Source organism: Larus michahellis, chromosome 1, assembly GCF_964199755.1.
Source record: "Larus michahellis chromosome 1, bLarMic1.1, whole genome shotgun sequence".
Classification (NCBI taxonomy): Eukaryota; Metazoa; Chordata; class Aves; order Charadriiformes; family Laridae; genus Larus; species Larus michahellis.
Genome location: NC_133896.1, coordinates 57,479,255 through 57,492,267, shown reverse-complemented (window position 1 = coordinate 57,492,267; position 13,013 = coordinate 57,479,255). Strand labels below are relative to the sequence as shown.

General features: G+C 47.6%; 2 protein-coding genes across 3 annotated transcripts; one reads left to right on the top strand and one right to left on the bottom strand.

Annotated features, from left to right (window-relative positions):
- Nucleotides 1-104: 104 nt before the first annotated feature.
- On the bottom strand, nt 105-8,877 carry LOC141740695 (thiosulfate sulfurtransferase). The gene is made up of 2 exons (XM_074579787.1): nt 8,046-8,877; nt 105-591 (listed from the first exon to the last, which is right to left on the bottom strand). The coding sequence occupies exons 1-2, from the start codon at nt 8,830-8,832 to the stop codon at nt 293-295; spliced, it is 1,086 nt and encodes a 361-aa protein (XP_074435888.1). The 5' UTR covers nt 8,833-8,877; the 3' UTR covers nt 105-292.
- Nucleotides 6,897-11,730, top strand: MPST (mercaptopyruvate sulfurtransferase). 2 transcript variants are annotated; one of them, XM_074579677.1, is made up of 5 exons: nt 6,897-7,083; nt 7,328-7,403; nt 7,839-7,912; nt 9,459-10,111; nt 10,733-11,730. In XM_074579677.1, exons 1-5 carry the CDS (start codon nt 7,070-7,072, stop codon nt 11,029-11,031), a joined length of 1,116 nt encoding a protein of 371 aa, XP_074435778.1. In that variant the 5' UTR covers nt 6,897-7,069; the 3' UTR covers nt 11,032-11,730. The 2 variants fall into 2 exon arrangements, with proteins under 2 accessions (XP_074435778.1, XP_074435788.1); XM_074579687.1 differs by lacking the exons at nt 6,897-7,083; nt 7,328-7,403; nt 7,839-7,912 and adding an exon at nt 8,749-8,883.
- The last annotated feature ends 1,283 nt before the right edge of the window (nt 11,731-13,013 follow it).

The window sequence follows — 13,013 nt, the reverse complement described above, 5'->3', positions numbered from 1 at the left end:
CCAGGGAAGACTGCAACTCTCCTTCATGTTGCAAAGCTGCTTTTCCCACCCAACACAAGCAGGTCATAGGCAACAGAGAAGAATTAGAAATATTCACAGATGCATCATCTTAGAAGCAGATTTTATTCATTGTGAGAAACTGAAAGATAGACAGAAAGCTACTCATCATTCTTAGAAAAATTGGCAAAATACAAATCAGTACGTTTTTTCTTTACTTCCACCTCTTCCCTTTCCCTGTAACCTGGGCTGGAGGCAGCTGCTAGATCTCATTGCCCGAGAAACAAATCTCCCTCTAGGCCTTGTTGCGCTTCAACTCAGAGACCTTGTAGCGAGGTGGGGCACGGTGGAACCACTCTGACCAGGAACCATCATAAACAGCCACATCACGCTTGCCACACAGGTAGGCTGCCAGGGCAATGTGACATGCTGTGACACCTTTGCGGCATGTGGCCGCCAGCGGCTTTGAGAGATCCACTTTCTTGTCACGGAATATTTCTTGGATCTCCTCAATACTCTTCTCATGGCCAGTTTCTGTTAGGAATGAGTGGAAGGGTATGTTCACAGCACCAGGGATATGACCAGATTCCAGCCCTGCAAGAGTGAACAAGAAAAGGAAACATGAGTAAGGAGACATTAATGTAGGTGATGAAAGACACCTACAAAAGAGACATTAAAGAGACATCACTGCAGATACTGCAACTCTCTCCAAGATAGTAATTTTTTTCAGGTGATGATGAAGAGGCAAAGCAATATGAAGCTAAAACGAGGAGGACAAAGGTTATTCAATTTTGCTGAAGTGAAAACTTCCAGAATGTTTAGCAAACTATTTCCTACTGAAAGCAATGAGAAGTAGGAATCTGAAGAAGCCCTAGACGTGACAAGAATCAAAGAACCACCACAGAAAAGATCCTAACAAAGGCGTTAAGGGGATTTGTGCAGAGGAATGCAGCAGTGCATTTCTGACCTTCCCCAAGCATGCCAGCAGCGTGTAGTGACAGAGCTTTCAGAAGTAAGAAGCATAGCTTGTACGTGGAATTTTGAAATTAGTTATCTGTTCACAGTTTATTCCCGTGTCACCTTAAAATCATATTTCAGAAAAGTAAAGCAACCTCAAATTCAGCCACATTACTGCTTAGGCAGCTATCCTGGGGCAATCCGGTCAAAGAAGTGACAATTTAGATTTTGTATCAGTTTTTATCCACTCCACAGATGAAATCAGCATGGGTTCTGTTTTTCTACTGGTATAACTGACCACTTCAGGCAAACTGAAAGTTGCATCTCAAGAACAAGGTCTTTAGAGAGAAACAGATATAAAAATAGGATGGGTAAGATTTTCATCAGGCCCTTGAAATTCAAACTCTATCGCTATAGGCTTAATCAAAGTCCGTTACACCCAGAGGAAGCTTTTCCAATGACTTTGAGAGGTTTTGGATCAAGCCTCATTGGAGCAGGAAACTATATGTTATGTTGAAAATGCATTTCAGGGAATAGTTCCTTGCTAGGTTTGAACTTTTAATGAAACAGCCCCAGGAAAGTCACAAAAATAGTAATCTGTTTCACTGACAGCTTTCCACTTGCCTAAGTCATCAGGGTAACTGATCTCAGGAGATGGGAGAGACTGGGGCAGGGAACCCTTGTCACGGTCAAATGATTAAAGTATACCTAGTCAGAGACTGACGTCACACAACTGCACACACTGCAGTTTTATCGCTCGTGCAGAGTGATGTCATGATGTGATGAGACATGTCATAATGGGAAAACGGGGTTTTAGCAGGGTGTTGAGGAGGGGAACTTTGCTCTGCTGGATGAAGAGTGAGAGCCTAAAGACAGCCAAAGCTGCCCTGAGTCAGCTTCACAAGATCTCTCCCTGTTCCAGATGGACCCTCTTTGTTTCTCACTCCCCGAGTGCCTTAGAAATCTGGCATTGTTGTCTAGTCGTCACCTCATGCATCCTTCAGAAGTGTTTAGCATTACAGGGAGAAGTCAGGAGAAAAACTGCTGACTTCTGGAGGGACTAACTTTTTTTATTTTTTTTAAAAAAAGACAGTGTTTTGGACTGATGCTTTCCCCGCATCTTTTCCAGTTCCAGAAAACAACAGTTCACCACTTCAGTACAGAGAAATGCAAAACCCACGCTCCTTAATATAGTGTCTGTATGACAAAGATGAAATAAAATTAATGCAAAAAATGAGCGTGAGCAAACCTCGTTTGTAGTTCTCAGACTGCAGATCTTCTTACTGGAGAAAGTTACACGCCTGGGTTGGGCTACAGCTTTCCCGCAGAGGGAATGGTCCTGTCCCTGTCATTTGGCAAGGGATTTCTGCAAGGCTCTGCTGCGGTACTGGTGATCACCCCAATACAGACAAGTCTGTGAGCCACAGAACAACACTCTCACAGCATCCTGGGGCACTGGGAAGTGTACTGAGATCAAGAAGTCCCGGGGGCTGAACTAGAAGACCCAGCTCTTGCTCAAACAAGCTTGCTGGGCCATCGATTCAGTTCTTAGGCGTCCCAGGCCCTGTGGTCATGATCGCTTTTCTAGACTGTTCACACATGTTAGAATAGGTAGGTTCGTACCCCTCTCTTATTGGAGACTGCCGTGACATATTCTCACCATCCTTAACTGTTCAGTTAGGAGCTGCGCAGATTTGAAAAGAACATTCTCATTTTAGAGCATTTTTGACTTTGATCTATAGGGAGACTTCCTTGGTCCAGAGATTCAAAAGTCTGTTGGAGTCAGAGACCAGACTCTGCGAGTGAAAGATAGGGAATTCTGTAGAAACTGCATTTATGCATGTACGTGGGTGTTCAACTGAAAGAAAGAGCTGACACTGCACAACCACAATCCCTTGGACTGCCTAAGACGTGCTCTTGAGTGGTTGAGGAAGTTTTATCAGCTCTCTCAGTGCTAGGACAAGAGCAGAGAAACGCAGGACGGGAAGGCAAGGCTAGACGCAGCTGTGATCTGAACAGTGGAGAGGATACATCTGCCCTGCCTCATATGACACAGAGCATACTCCACACCAGATTTACGCAGAGACCCTTAGAAATTCCAGGAAGGAACCCTAGGATTACAGAGCCCGGCTCCCAGCTACTACAGCTTTCACTTTATAGGCTTCCTCTCATAAAAGTATCCATCTCAGAACCAGTTTGGATTCTTGCCATAAGACTTTCTGCTGAGGCACCTCCTTGCTCACATGAGGAGGAATATTATTCTCCAGCGTTAAGTTTGTCAGAGTCAGTTTGTACACCATTTAACCTTGAGCTAACATTGCCCTGCGGCTGAAATAGCTTTCCTTCCTTTCTGCTATTGCTCCAACATGCTGACGGCGAGCACTCAGCACTCCCAATGGCCTCAAACCCAGGAAGAGCTCGTTAGACACGCTTTCACTGCCTCGGCCACCTTAGAAACAGTTCTAGGTGACCACCAGGCTTCTGGATAAGGAAGCGGCACTTCCTAGCATCTCGGTTAGTAGACAGGAGGTTAATAATTGCTGTTGTCAAGGCCAAATCATATCTGAGGTTCTTGCACCCAACTAATTCATCCAAGTCTTGTCCTACTCTATTGCTGGGTCTTCATCTTGTAAGAGAAACACAAGCAATTACATGTTTCAGGCTACTAAGCATCCAACCTTGCTCTCTGTAGCGTTATATTTCCCATCACTTCTATCTCTGCAGATGGTACCTCACATAATACTCCCAGTGTGATCACTTAAACCTTCCCAAGGCTACGCCAGCAGCACGTTTCGGTAGCAACTCCCTATTTTTAGTGCCACAATGATTCGGAAAAATAAGAAATAAAACACAGAAGCATAACGATGGGACCATGATGGCAACTTCCAGCCCCACAGATCTGCTTTCCGCACAAGCTATTCTTATCGTCCTTTAAGTTAGTATTTTTGGGAATCTAACAGTACTTGTGCTATTTGCCCTCTTCTCACACTGCACTAATAATTGCCTCTAATATTATGTCCAAAGTATTAATGAAGTCCAAATGGAACAAGTCTACCTCGTAGGTGCTTCCAATGGCTAGAAGAAAAGATCAGACATAACTTCAAGGTATGCATGTTCCCATTTGTCTTATCTGGCAAATCAATTCTGTTGGCAAGGAAATAAGAGCCCTCGGCTGCAGCGCAAGTTTACCAAGGTATTTTATTCAATTTTGCCTTCATTTCAAATAATTTTTATTGAAGACTTTTTTGAAAGCCTTACAGTATCTCCATGTTATAATAGATCAAGAGCTGCCTAGGTTGTGCTGCACCTGCTATCCTAAATACAAATACAAACTTTGCTAGTGTTTCTGTCCTACAGAACCATGCTCTGATTAAATTTCTTAAATTCTTGCCTTATGGAGTTGCAATGTCACATAACTGATTTTTGACACATACTTGGGATGGAGATCATCTGCCTCACAAATCTGAGTACACAGATATCTTTTAGTTATACTCCCTCTTTAGAAGTGATCATTTCTGCTTCTTTCCCCTTCTTCTTGCTACCCCTCCCCCTACTCTGCAGACTTGTCCTCAGGAGAATAAAACAAAACGGTAGCATAGACTCAGTATAATTCTAGGGCTGTACACAAATAATCTTTCATCTGGAACCCCTGCTAACTGCATAGCAACCCTATTTACTCTTTCTCTCCTTGTTCTCTTTTTATTCACTTTGCTCCAGCAGTTTTTGTTATTTGTTTTAAGTCCTTTTGCCAAGTCTCACTCAGCTTGGCTTCTGGCAATCCTCCCTCAAAATTTGTAACCTGTAATATGTTATCTTCTTCACTGCTTAATCCCCTTTTCCACATCTGTTAATATTCTCTGCTTAAATATGTATTTTTTCGTTGGCTATTTATCTAACTAAAACTACAGACCCTTCCCTTTCTGATGAAAGCTCCAGATGGAATTTCTTAATGTCAAAAAGATAAAAGATGTGCCTTGTCTACATTTAACTCCCTGTGGTCTTGGAGCTGGCAGGCTGCAGATAGCCATTCCTTTCCAAACGTTTCCTCTATTGCCTCCTTTTTTATCTCTCTCTTCGTTCAAATTGTATGCCTCGGAAGGGACCACTAGTGATCTCACCCAACCTACATGAACCCACTGAAGGAACACTTTAAGCTTGGTCCTGGCCAGTTCCCTGAGAAGTCCTCTGAGCAGTCAGATCAATAGGCCTTTGCCACCAATGTCAAAATACTGCGTGCATCTACAGCCAGAAGAGTCAACTCTAAGAACCAGCAAGGCCCCATGGTGCTAATTCTGGCACCCGATGTTTATCAACCTCATCACAGCGATGGACAGCTTTAGAATGTAGGTTCCTGTGGGTTGAAACAGACTTTGATAAAGTCTCTCACTCTCCATGTCATGCCTTGAGCAACATTTAATTCTCACTACCACTAAACATTCAACCTGAGCAAAAGCTGTATATTTGGGACATGGAAGACCAAGAGCTGGGAAAATGGTCAAAACCTTAAGAGATGTGTACGCGCAAGGGAGACAAGGACTACCCAAGGGCTGAGAATGAGAAGAAAAATGGTTGGAAGCTCACAAAACAACTTTGGGTTTGCTTTCTTTTTTAGATGACGGATTTCTTAACTGACAACTTTCCCCTCTTTTCTCAGGTGTCTGCAAAAGAAATCAGAAATTTGCAACTTCTTCGTGTGCTTTTTTTCAGCTATAATTCTTGTTCCTCAGTTTTCAGTATCCAATACTCAGAGAGAGTCAGCACTGGTAACCATCATGTAATTATTTTGACCCTCTGCCCCTGGATTGCCTGGGATTGTCTCAGCTCAGGCTGGTTTCATAGACCTGCACCCTAACAGCACCTAAGCAGGCCCTTACAGAACTTGGCTGGACCATTGCTGAATCACAGCTAGTGAGCAGACCTGAGCTGCTAGTTCCTCCAGAAACACTGTGCAGAGACACCTTTAACCACTCAGTGACTAGGTCAGGGCTGCACATTCCATGGGCTTATCCTGCACACCACGCATGAACATCCAAGCTTTTTAATCCAAAGCAATATCTGCATTTAAGACCTATGACACCTGGCTTATAGAAACACCATCCATCTTTCTCCGTCCTGGCAACCCGGGTAAACTTCTCCCAGCAACTAAAAATTAGCCACATATTATGACTTATCTTAAACACTACAGAGATCTAAATCCCAGCAAGGTAGCTACTGCATAAAAATAAAACAGGGACAACTAATTCTTACCACAAGGAACTGAAAAACTAAAGAGGCAAAAGTCAGCTGAAATTAGCCTCTTCTAGAGACGGAGTTCATGGAACTGGAGAGATTAATTGACTTAATTAGGAAGTCAAGAGCTGAGGCAATAATTAAACTGAAAACACCTGAGAATGTAGCTAGTTCCTTAACCTCAAGACCATTTTTCTTCTCTAAATTGCAGGCAACTTTTCTCTTCCCTGATTGGGTGACCCCTGTAATTAATCAGCATTGATTTCAAATTGCTCTTTTAGGTGTAAGTGCTGCCTTTTACCCACTGCTGGCTGTAGCATAGCTACTGGCTAGCCTGGTTCAGAAGGCTGTCAAGCTCCTGTGGAATGAGCAGCTGCAGCTGGAGTGCTTATCCTGCTGGATCTGCTGTGGGAAGCAAAACTGGACCACCACAAATAAACTGTTCCATGCTGACTCATTTCAAAGGAAAAATCTGTTTTCAAGATGCTGTCAGGGGCTGCGGTATTTGTCACCTGATGACAACTCCCACTTTGGGAAAGAGAACACAAAATCCAACCAGCTCCCAGCGAGAAGCATTTTATTCACGTCTTGAGGTTAAAATTCAACCTTCACTTTGATGGGCTGCAGTAGGCGAAGAAACACAATGATCGACAAGCCTAACTCCCCCTCTCTCCCTGCAACAGTTTCCTCTCTCCTGTATGCTGTCTTGTACAGGTTGAGTGTGTTTGGGGAGGGGTGTCACTGTAGACATTTCAGCAAACTACGCGTACAAAGCCACTTACTGCCAAACGCTCCTGAGATCTGGACGCAGGAATTTATTTCAGGGCACGATGTCACACTCAGTGGCTGTACAGCAGCCCGCACATCAGAAAACAGCCAGAACAGAATGACAACCTGCAGGTGAGGCAGCAGTGCAGCACTGTCTCAGGATCACAGAAGCCTTGCCACATGCTCACTCCTGCAGCGTGGAGCTCGACTCAGACCCAACAACTGTTGCTGTGCTTTTCTCGGCTGTTTTTGAAACTCTGCATTTCTTTTTAAACCATTTCTGTGATTCCCTTTCTAAGGACAGGTTATTCTGGGGTATACCAAGGCTTAAATTACACAGCAAGGGCCTCCTTTAACAACTTGAATTTCATTCTAGGCACATGGCTGCACCTGTCCCCGTTGCACAGGACTTCTTCTACCCCTGCTGCTTCTGTGTCCAGTTTTTGACCAAGGTAACAAAATCCATTTTTGTTCCTGTTACTTGGGGCATGCAAAACACAGAGGTTGACAGCCCATACATTTGGGAAGGTTTTGGGGCTTTTCTTCCTTAAGCTTGTTAGATTTAACGGCAGAGAGCAAAAGGACAAAGATCAGCTCAAGCTAGTTCTCTATTTGCTGGGAATCAGAGCAAGAAGGAAAACATCCCTTGGGTTACTGTATTGCCTAAAACCTTAGCTTTTGCTGGTGCACTCATTATGGTGAGAGGTGCCTGTATGAATACTAATAGCTTGCGCAAGTCTGGTGGTGTTGGATAGGACCCTGAACAAAACCCATGGGAGCTCTCACCTCCTGTGTTTGTACTCTGCCTGATTAACTTCTGCAGGGCCTGGGATGAGGGATCCCGGAGCCAACTGACTGCAGACCTTTTCTGCTATTTCCTCCTGCAGCTTTACAACCCACTCCAAGAAAAGCTGCCTGTGAGGGCACTGGGATCTGAACGCTCAACTGTGGATCCCCTAAGGTAAATCAACGAGTTAGGCTGAGGCATGCCTGTGCATTAGGAAAATCTGTTTGCTGGCTGGGAGGAGTTGTTACTCCTGGACTAGTATTGACGCTCTGGTGCGGGGGGCGGGTGCTGTTCCCACCTCCATTACCTTGGTCCAGCTCGGTCCCCCGGAACCGGCCCTCTGGGCGGGAATCCACCACCTGGAACCGCAGGGACCCCACGTTCTGGATCATCTCCTCAAAGGTCTTCACCAGGACCGTGTTCAGCCTGGCCTTAAAGACGGCCGGGGCGGGCTGGCTGACCTCCGCCGTGACAGGGTGGCCCTCCTTCACCCAGTTCTTGAAGCCGCCGTTCAGGACGGAGACCTCCTTGTGCCCGAAGGCCCGGAACATCCACCAGGCGCGGGGGGCGTAGAAGGTGCCCAGCTTGTCCCCGTCGTACACCACCACATGGGTGTCATTGCTGACCCCCAGGCGCCCCACATAGTCGGCAAAGTGGGACTCGCTGGGCAGCATGAAGTCGTAGGGGGAAGACTGGTCTCGGCACTCCTCAATGTCGAAGAAGGACGCCCCGGGGATGTGCCTCTCCTTGAACTCCTGCCGGGCGTTTCGCTCTTGCGGCGGGTACCAGGAGGCGTCCAGTATCCGCAGGCTCGGCCCTACCCGCCCGGCCCGCACGGCCTCCGAGAGCCATTTGGCGGTGACCAGGGCCCTGCCGAGCACCTGCGGCGCCATCTCGGAGGGCCGAGGCCGGGAGGGGGCGCCGCTGCCGGGGAGACACAGACACACGCACACACACCCCCTCCCCACACACAAAATGGCGGCGGCGGCGGGGGCGGGGGGAAGCAGCCCGAGGGGGCGGTGCGGGGGCGGGCGGCACCGCCCGGGACCGGCCCGCTGGGAGGGACCCGGCTCCCGCCCCCTAGCGACGGCCATGGCTGGCGGCGACTGAGGGCGAGGGCAGCTCGGCTGAGGCCCAGCACGGAGGTACGGGGGGGGGCGCGGCGGGTCGTCCCCGCTCCTTCCCCCGCTGCTGCGCGGAGGGAACCGCGGCCCCGCCGCCGGGGCTGGGGGCTTCCGGGGCGGGAGGGTTCGCGGCGGGAGTTCAGCCCGCGGGAGGGGCGGCAGGGCCCCGGTAAGGCCTCGGCTGCAGGTGGGCTCCGGGGCGGTGAGAGCGGTGGGGCAGAGCCCCTTGTCGTGGGGCCGCGCCTCACCCCGGGGCGCTGGATCCCCTCTGCTCAGGGTCCCTGAGGCTGCCCCGCTCCCCTCTTGCTGCTGTCAGCGCTGGGTGGTGGTTGCTGGAGGTGGAGGGGCCAGGCTGGGCACAGGGCAGGACTCTGCCATGGCTGTCACGCTCAGGACAGGGTTTGGGCTGAGCTCTCCTTATTTTCAAGGCTGGCGCATTTCAGAACCCCATCACTGTAGGCTTAGCCAGCACCTCAGTGGTCTTTGGTCAGTCGCAGTGGTCCAGCGGTCAGCAGGTCTTTGGTCCCAAAATGCACCTTTGTCCAGTTGCTCTCCATAAGGCTGGGTGCTAATTTGCGATTTTCTTCCTTTTGCAGTCAGGCAGAATCAGGCAAACCCCAGGAACCAGATAGTCTTGGCCAGGAATTGGAAACAATGTCGCAACAACTCCTCTACCGTGCTCTGGTGTCTGCGAAATGGCTTTCAGAAGCCATCAAATCCCAGCAACCTGGTCTGGCCTTGAAAGTCGTGGATGCATCCTGGTACTTGCCGAAGATGAAGCGTGACCCAAAGCGGGAGTTTGAGGAGCGCCATATCCCGGGCGCAGTTTTCTTCGACATCGACCAGTGCAGTGACCGCACTTCACCTTATGATCACATGCTGCCCAGGGCTGATGACTTTGCTGAGTATGTGGGAAAGCTGGGTGTGGGGAATGATTCCCATGTTGTTGTATATGATGGCAGCGACCAAGGTCTCTTCTCAGCCCCCCGGGTGTGGTGGATGTTCCGGGCCTTCGGACATGAAGCCGTCTCCCTTCTGGATGGCGGCTTGAAGAACTGGCAGCGAGAGGGGAATGCACTGAGCTCTGGGAAAAGCCAGGTCGCTCCCTCCGAGTTCCATGCCTCCTTGGACAAGTCCTTGGTGAAAACGTATGAGGATGTCTTAGATAACTTGGATTCCCACCGCTTCCAACTAGTGGATGCACGTGCTGCAGGACGGTTCCGGGGAGTAGAGCCAGAGCCCCGAGATGGTAATGTGCCACCTGAGACAATGGCATAATAAAAAGGGGCTTCATTTAAGGTGCCCATCAGTTTGACTCCTGTAGAGGTAACAAAGGGAAATATGGTTGTTCTTTATGGGATGCGACTTGAGACAGTGTATCCACCTGTCCTCCTCTCCTTTTGACTAGCAAGTGCAGCTCTTTGAAAATTTAGGAGTGGGGAAGCAGTTTATTATTTTTTTCTCATGAGGGGCTGGGATGAGGAATGTAGCTTTCATACGCCTCAAAGATAATCATCGGTCTCTTCATGTACTGGTGCTGCTCTTCTGCTCGGAAGGGCCTGTGGAAGTGCTTCAGTCAGTGCCTCATCAGAGTGGGTTGCTCTGATGCGGGGAAGATGTGGAGGGAACTGGGAGGAGGAACAGAACTTGACAGGATTGTATCCATGTGGTAACCTAAAGGTTAGAGCCATCCTTTCTGAGTAACCAATAATCTAGTAAAGCAAAGTTTAACAAAAATAAATGTATTTGTTTTAACACCATACACATACAATAAATCATAAATATCCCCAGTGAAATAGAGAACAGGTTTTGCAATGGATTTGTCCAAGACAGTAGAGGTTAATTCCTATCTGTATTGCTTTTCCTCCAGGAATTGAGCCTGGTCATGTCCCTGGGTCGATGAACATCCCCTTCACTGATTTCCTCACAGAGTCTGGCTTAGAGAAGACCCCTGAGCAGATCCGCAGTTTGTTCCAGGAGAAGAAGGTGGACCTGTTAAAGCCCTTGGTAGCCACATGTGGCTCTGGAGTCACTGCCTGCCATGTGGCTCTGGGGGCATACCTCTGTGGCAAACCAGATGTTGCTGTGTACGATGGGGCCTGGGTGGAATGGTACATGCGGGCACAGCCTGAAAATATTATTTCTGAGGGAAAGGGGAAGACAGTGTAATAAGTTGCTTCGTCTTCCACCTGTGCAGATAATTTGCCTTGAAACAAGATTTGGAAAAGATGGGTTTAGCATTCCTGGTTAAGTGTCATGAGGTGAAGGTGTTGGATAACAAGTACAGGCACATGGTGCTTTGGCACTTTCTCCTTATCCTACCACTGCTGCTTAGGAACATAAAGATGACCTGCACAGCCAGCTCTAGGTGACCCTTCATGAGCAGGTGAGGTGAGCCAGATGACCTCCAGAGGTCCCTTCCAACCTCAGCCGTTCTGTGATTCTGTGGCCTTTTTACAGTATCAGATGGAAGGGAGAGAGTGCTGGTGGCAGCATGGGGAAGTAGTTGAGTCAAGACAAGCTCATGACTTGGGACATTCCACCATGTTCACTCACAGGACGGTCATACTTATATAACTGTGCCTCGTGATCTTGCTCTCTGCCTCTGTCGTAGAAGCCATCCATGCACTTTATGGCCATTTTGAGTGCAAAACTTAAGGGAAAGACGTAGATTTTTAAAGGAGCAAATATGGCTTCCGGTTTGGCACTTAGGTTAGAGACTTGGTTTGGATTTCTTCTTGCACTTTGACTCTAACTGCAATGTGTACTTAGCCAGTTTTGTACCCCCATGGTCCAAAATCCCCCTTGGGGAAAAAAAAAGAGATATTGGGATTAAAAAAAGAGTAAATAAACATGTGTTTCAAGGTCTTCCTGCTGTATGGAGCTTATGTGAGCATTGCTTGGCTGATTCCAGGAACTCTATCTTTATGGGATCCTTTTGTCTTGATGATTCAAATGAGATGTTGCTTTCCCTCCATCTCTTACCCTCAACAAGCCCTTTGGGCCAGGAAAGACAATGGCGTGCCTCTCTCTTGGGACTTTTCACCATCTTCCTGATGGACTGATTGTCTGTTTGCTTTTCGGCCTAATACTCCATGTTAGTAAGTCACAGCCCTGTTCTTCAAAGACTGAATGTCAGTTCACATGGTGAAAATTGGATGGCATGTGTGTTTCTATTCTTACCATGTAACCTTAAAAAACTTAAGGGAACTGAGGCCTACAGAGGAATAGCCTGTGATGGCACATCTTTTTTCCCCCAAGACTATTGTCTTATATCTGGGAATTGAAATTCCCCTGTGTATGCTTGACAATGTTCAAGAATTTGTTCTCTCTAGGATTTTTTCCTCTTAAAAAAAAAAAAAACAACAAAAAAACCCAAAACACCAACCAACAAACCAACCAAAACCCCCAACTCTGCACCTGTTCTGTCCCACTGGTAACTTAGAAAGTTGATGAGACGGGTTCTGCTCTTGGGCTGGCAGCAACAGGTACTGGTGGACATCTGAGGGTGATGGGGTTGTCCTTTCTAGGGGATGCTATGGATGCTTATGGTCACAGATTTGCAGGGTACCCTCCTAGCCACTGAATACAAGCGCTGTATCCTTTCCTGTTGGAGAGTGTGTATTCTTTGCATTTCCTTTGGCTTCTGTTGGCTGCAGCCCTGGCTTCTTCCTGGGCTTGATTTGCATGAACACAAGCTCCATTTCTGCATACCTCCTGTGGAGCTAGAGTTTTACTGTCCAGATTATTTCTTTCTGTGTCCTCCCCACCCACGCATACAGCCTGACCCTTCTTTACACTCATTTCCAGTGACTGAAAGCATTCAGTTTCCATGCTTACATTAGTCTAACCACATAGCTCTTCAGGGACTTGGGGCTGGCGTTACAGCAAGTGCTGAGTATACAGAGCGTGCAGGGGTCTGAAATGAGTGACCCTTTTGTATGCAGTGTACAGACCCCTTTTATACCAGATCCAGATAATATGATCTGGATAAAATAATAAACTTTTATTATAGAATCATAGAATGGTTTGGGTTAGAAGGGATCTTAAGGATCATCTAGTTCCAGCCCCCCTGCCCTGCGCAGGGACACCTCCCACTCGACCAGGTTACTCAAAGCCCCATCCAGCTTCGTCTTGAACACTTCCAGCGA

Coding starts and splice junctions, on each gene's coding strand:
- LOC141740695 (XM_074579787.1), bottom strand. CDS start 8,832: ATGGCCGTCGCTAGGGGGCGGGAGCCGGGTCCCTCCCAGCGGGCCGGT. Junction 592..8,045: donor GGGGACCGAGCTGGACCAAG/GTAATGGAGGTG, acceptor TCACTCTTGCAG/GGCTGGAATCTGGTCATATC.
- MPST (XM_074579677.1), top strand. Junction 7,404..7,838: donor GTGTCCAGTTTTTGACCAAG/GTAACAAAATCC, acceptor TTCCTCCTGCAG/CTTTACAACCCACTCCAAGA. Junction 7,913..9,458: donor TCAACTGTGGATCCCCTAAG/GTAAATCAACGA, acceptor TTCCTTTTGCAG/TCAGGCAGAATCAGGCAAAC.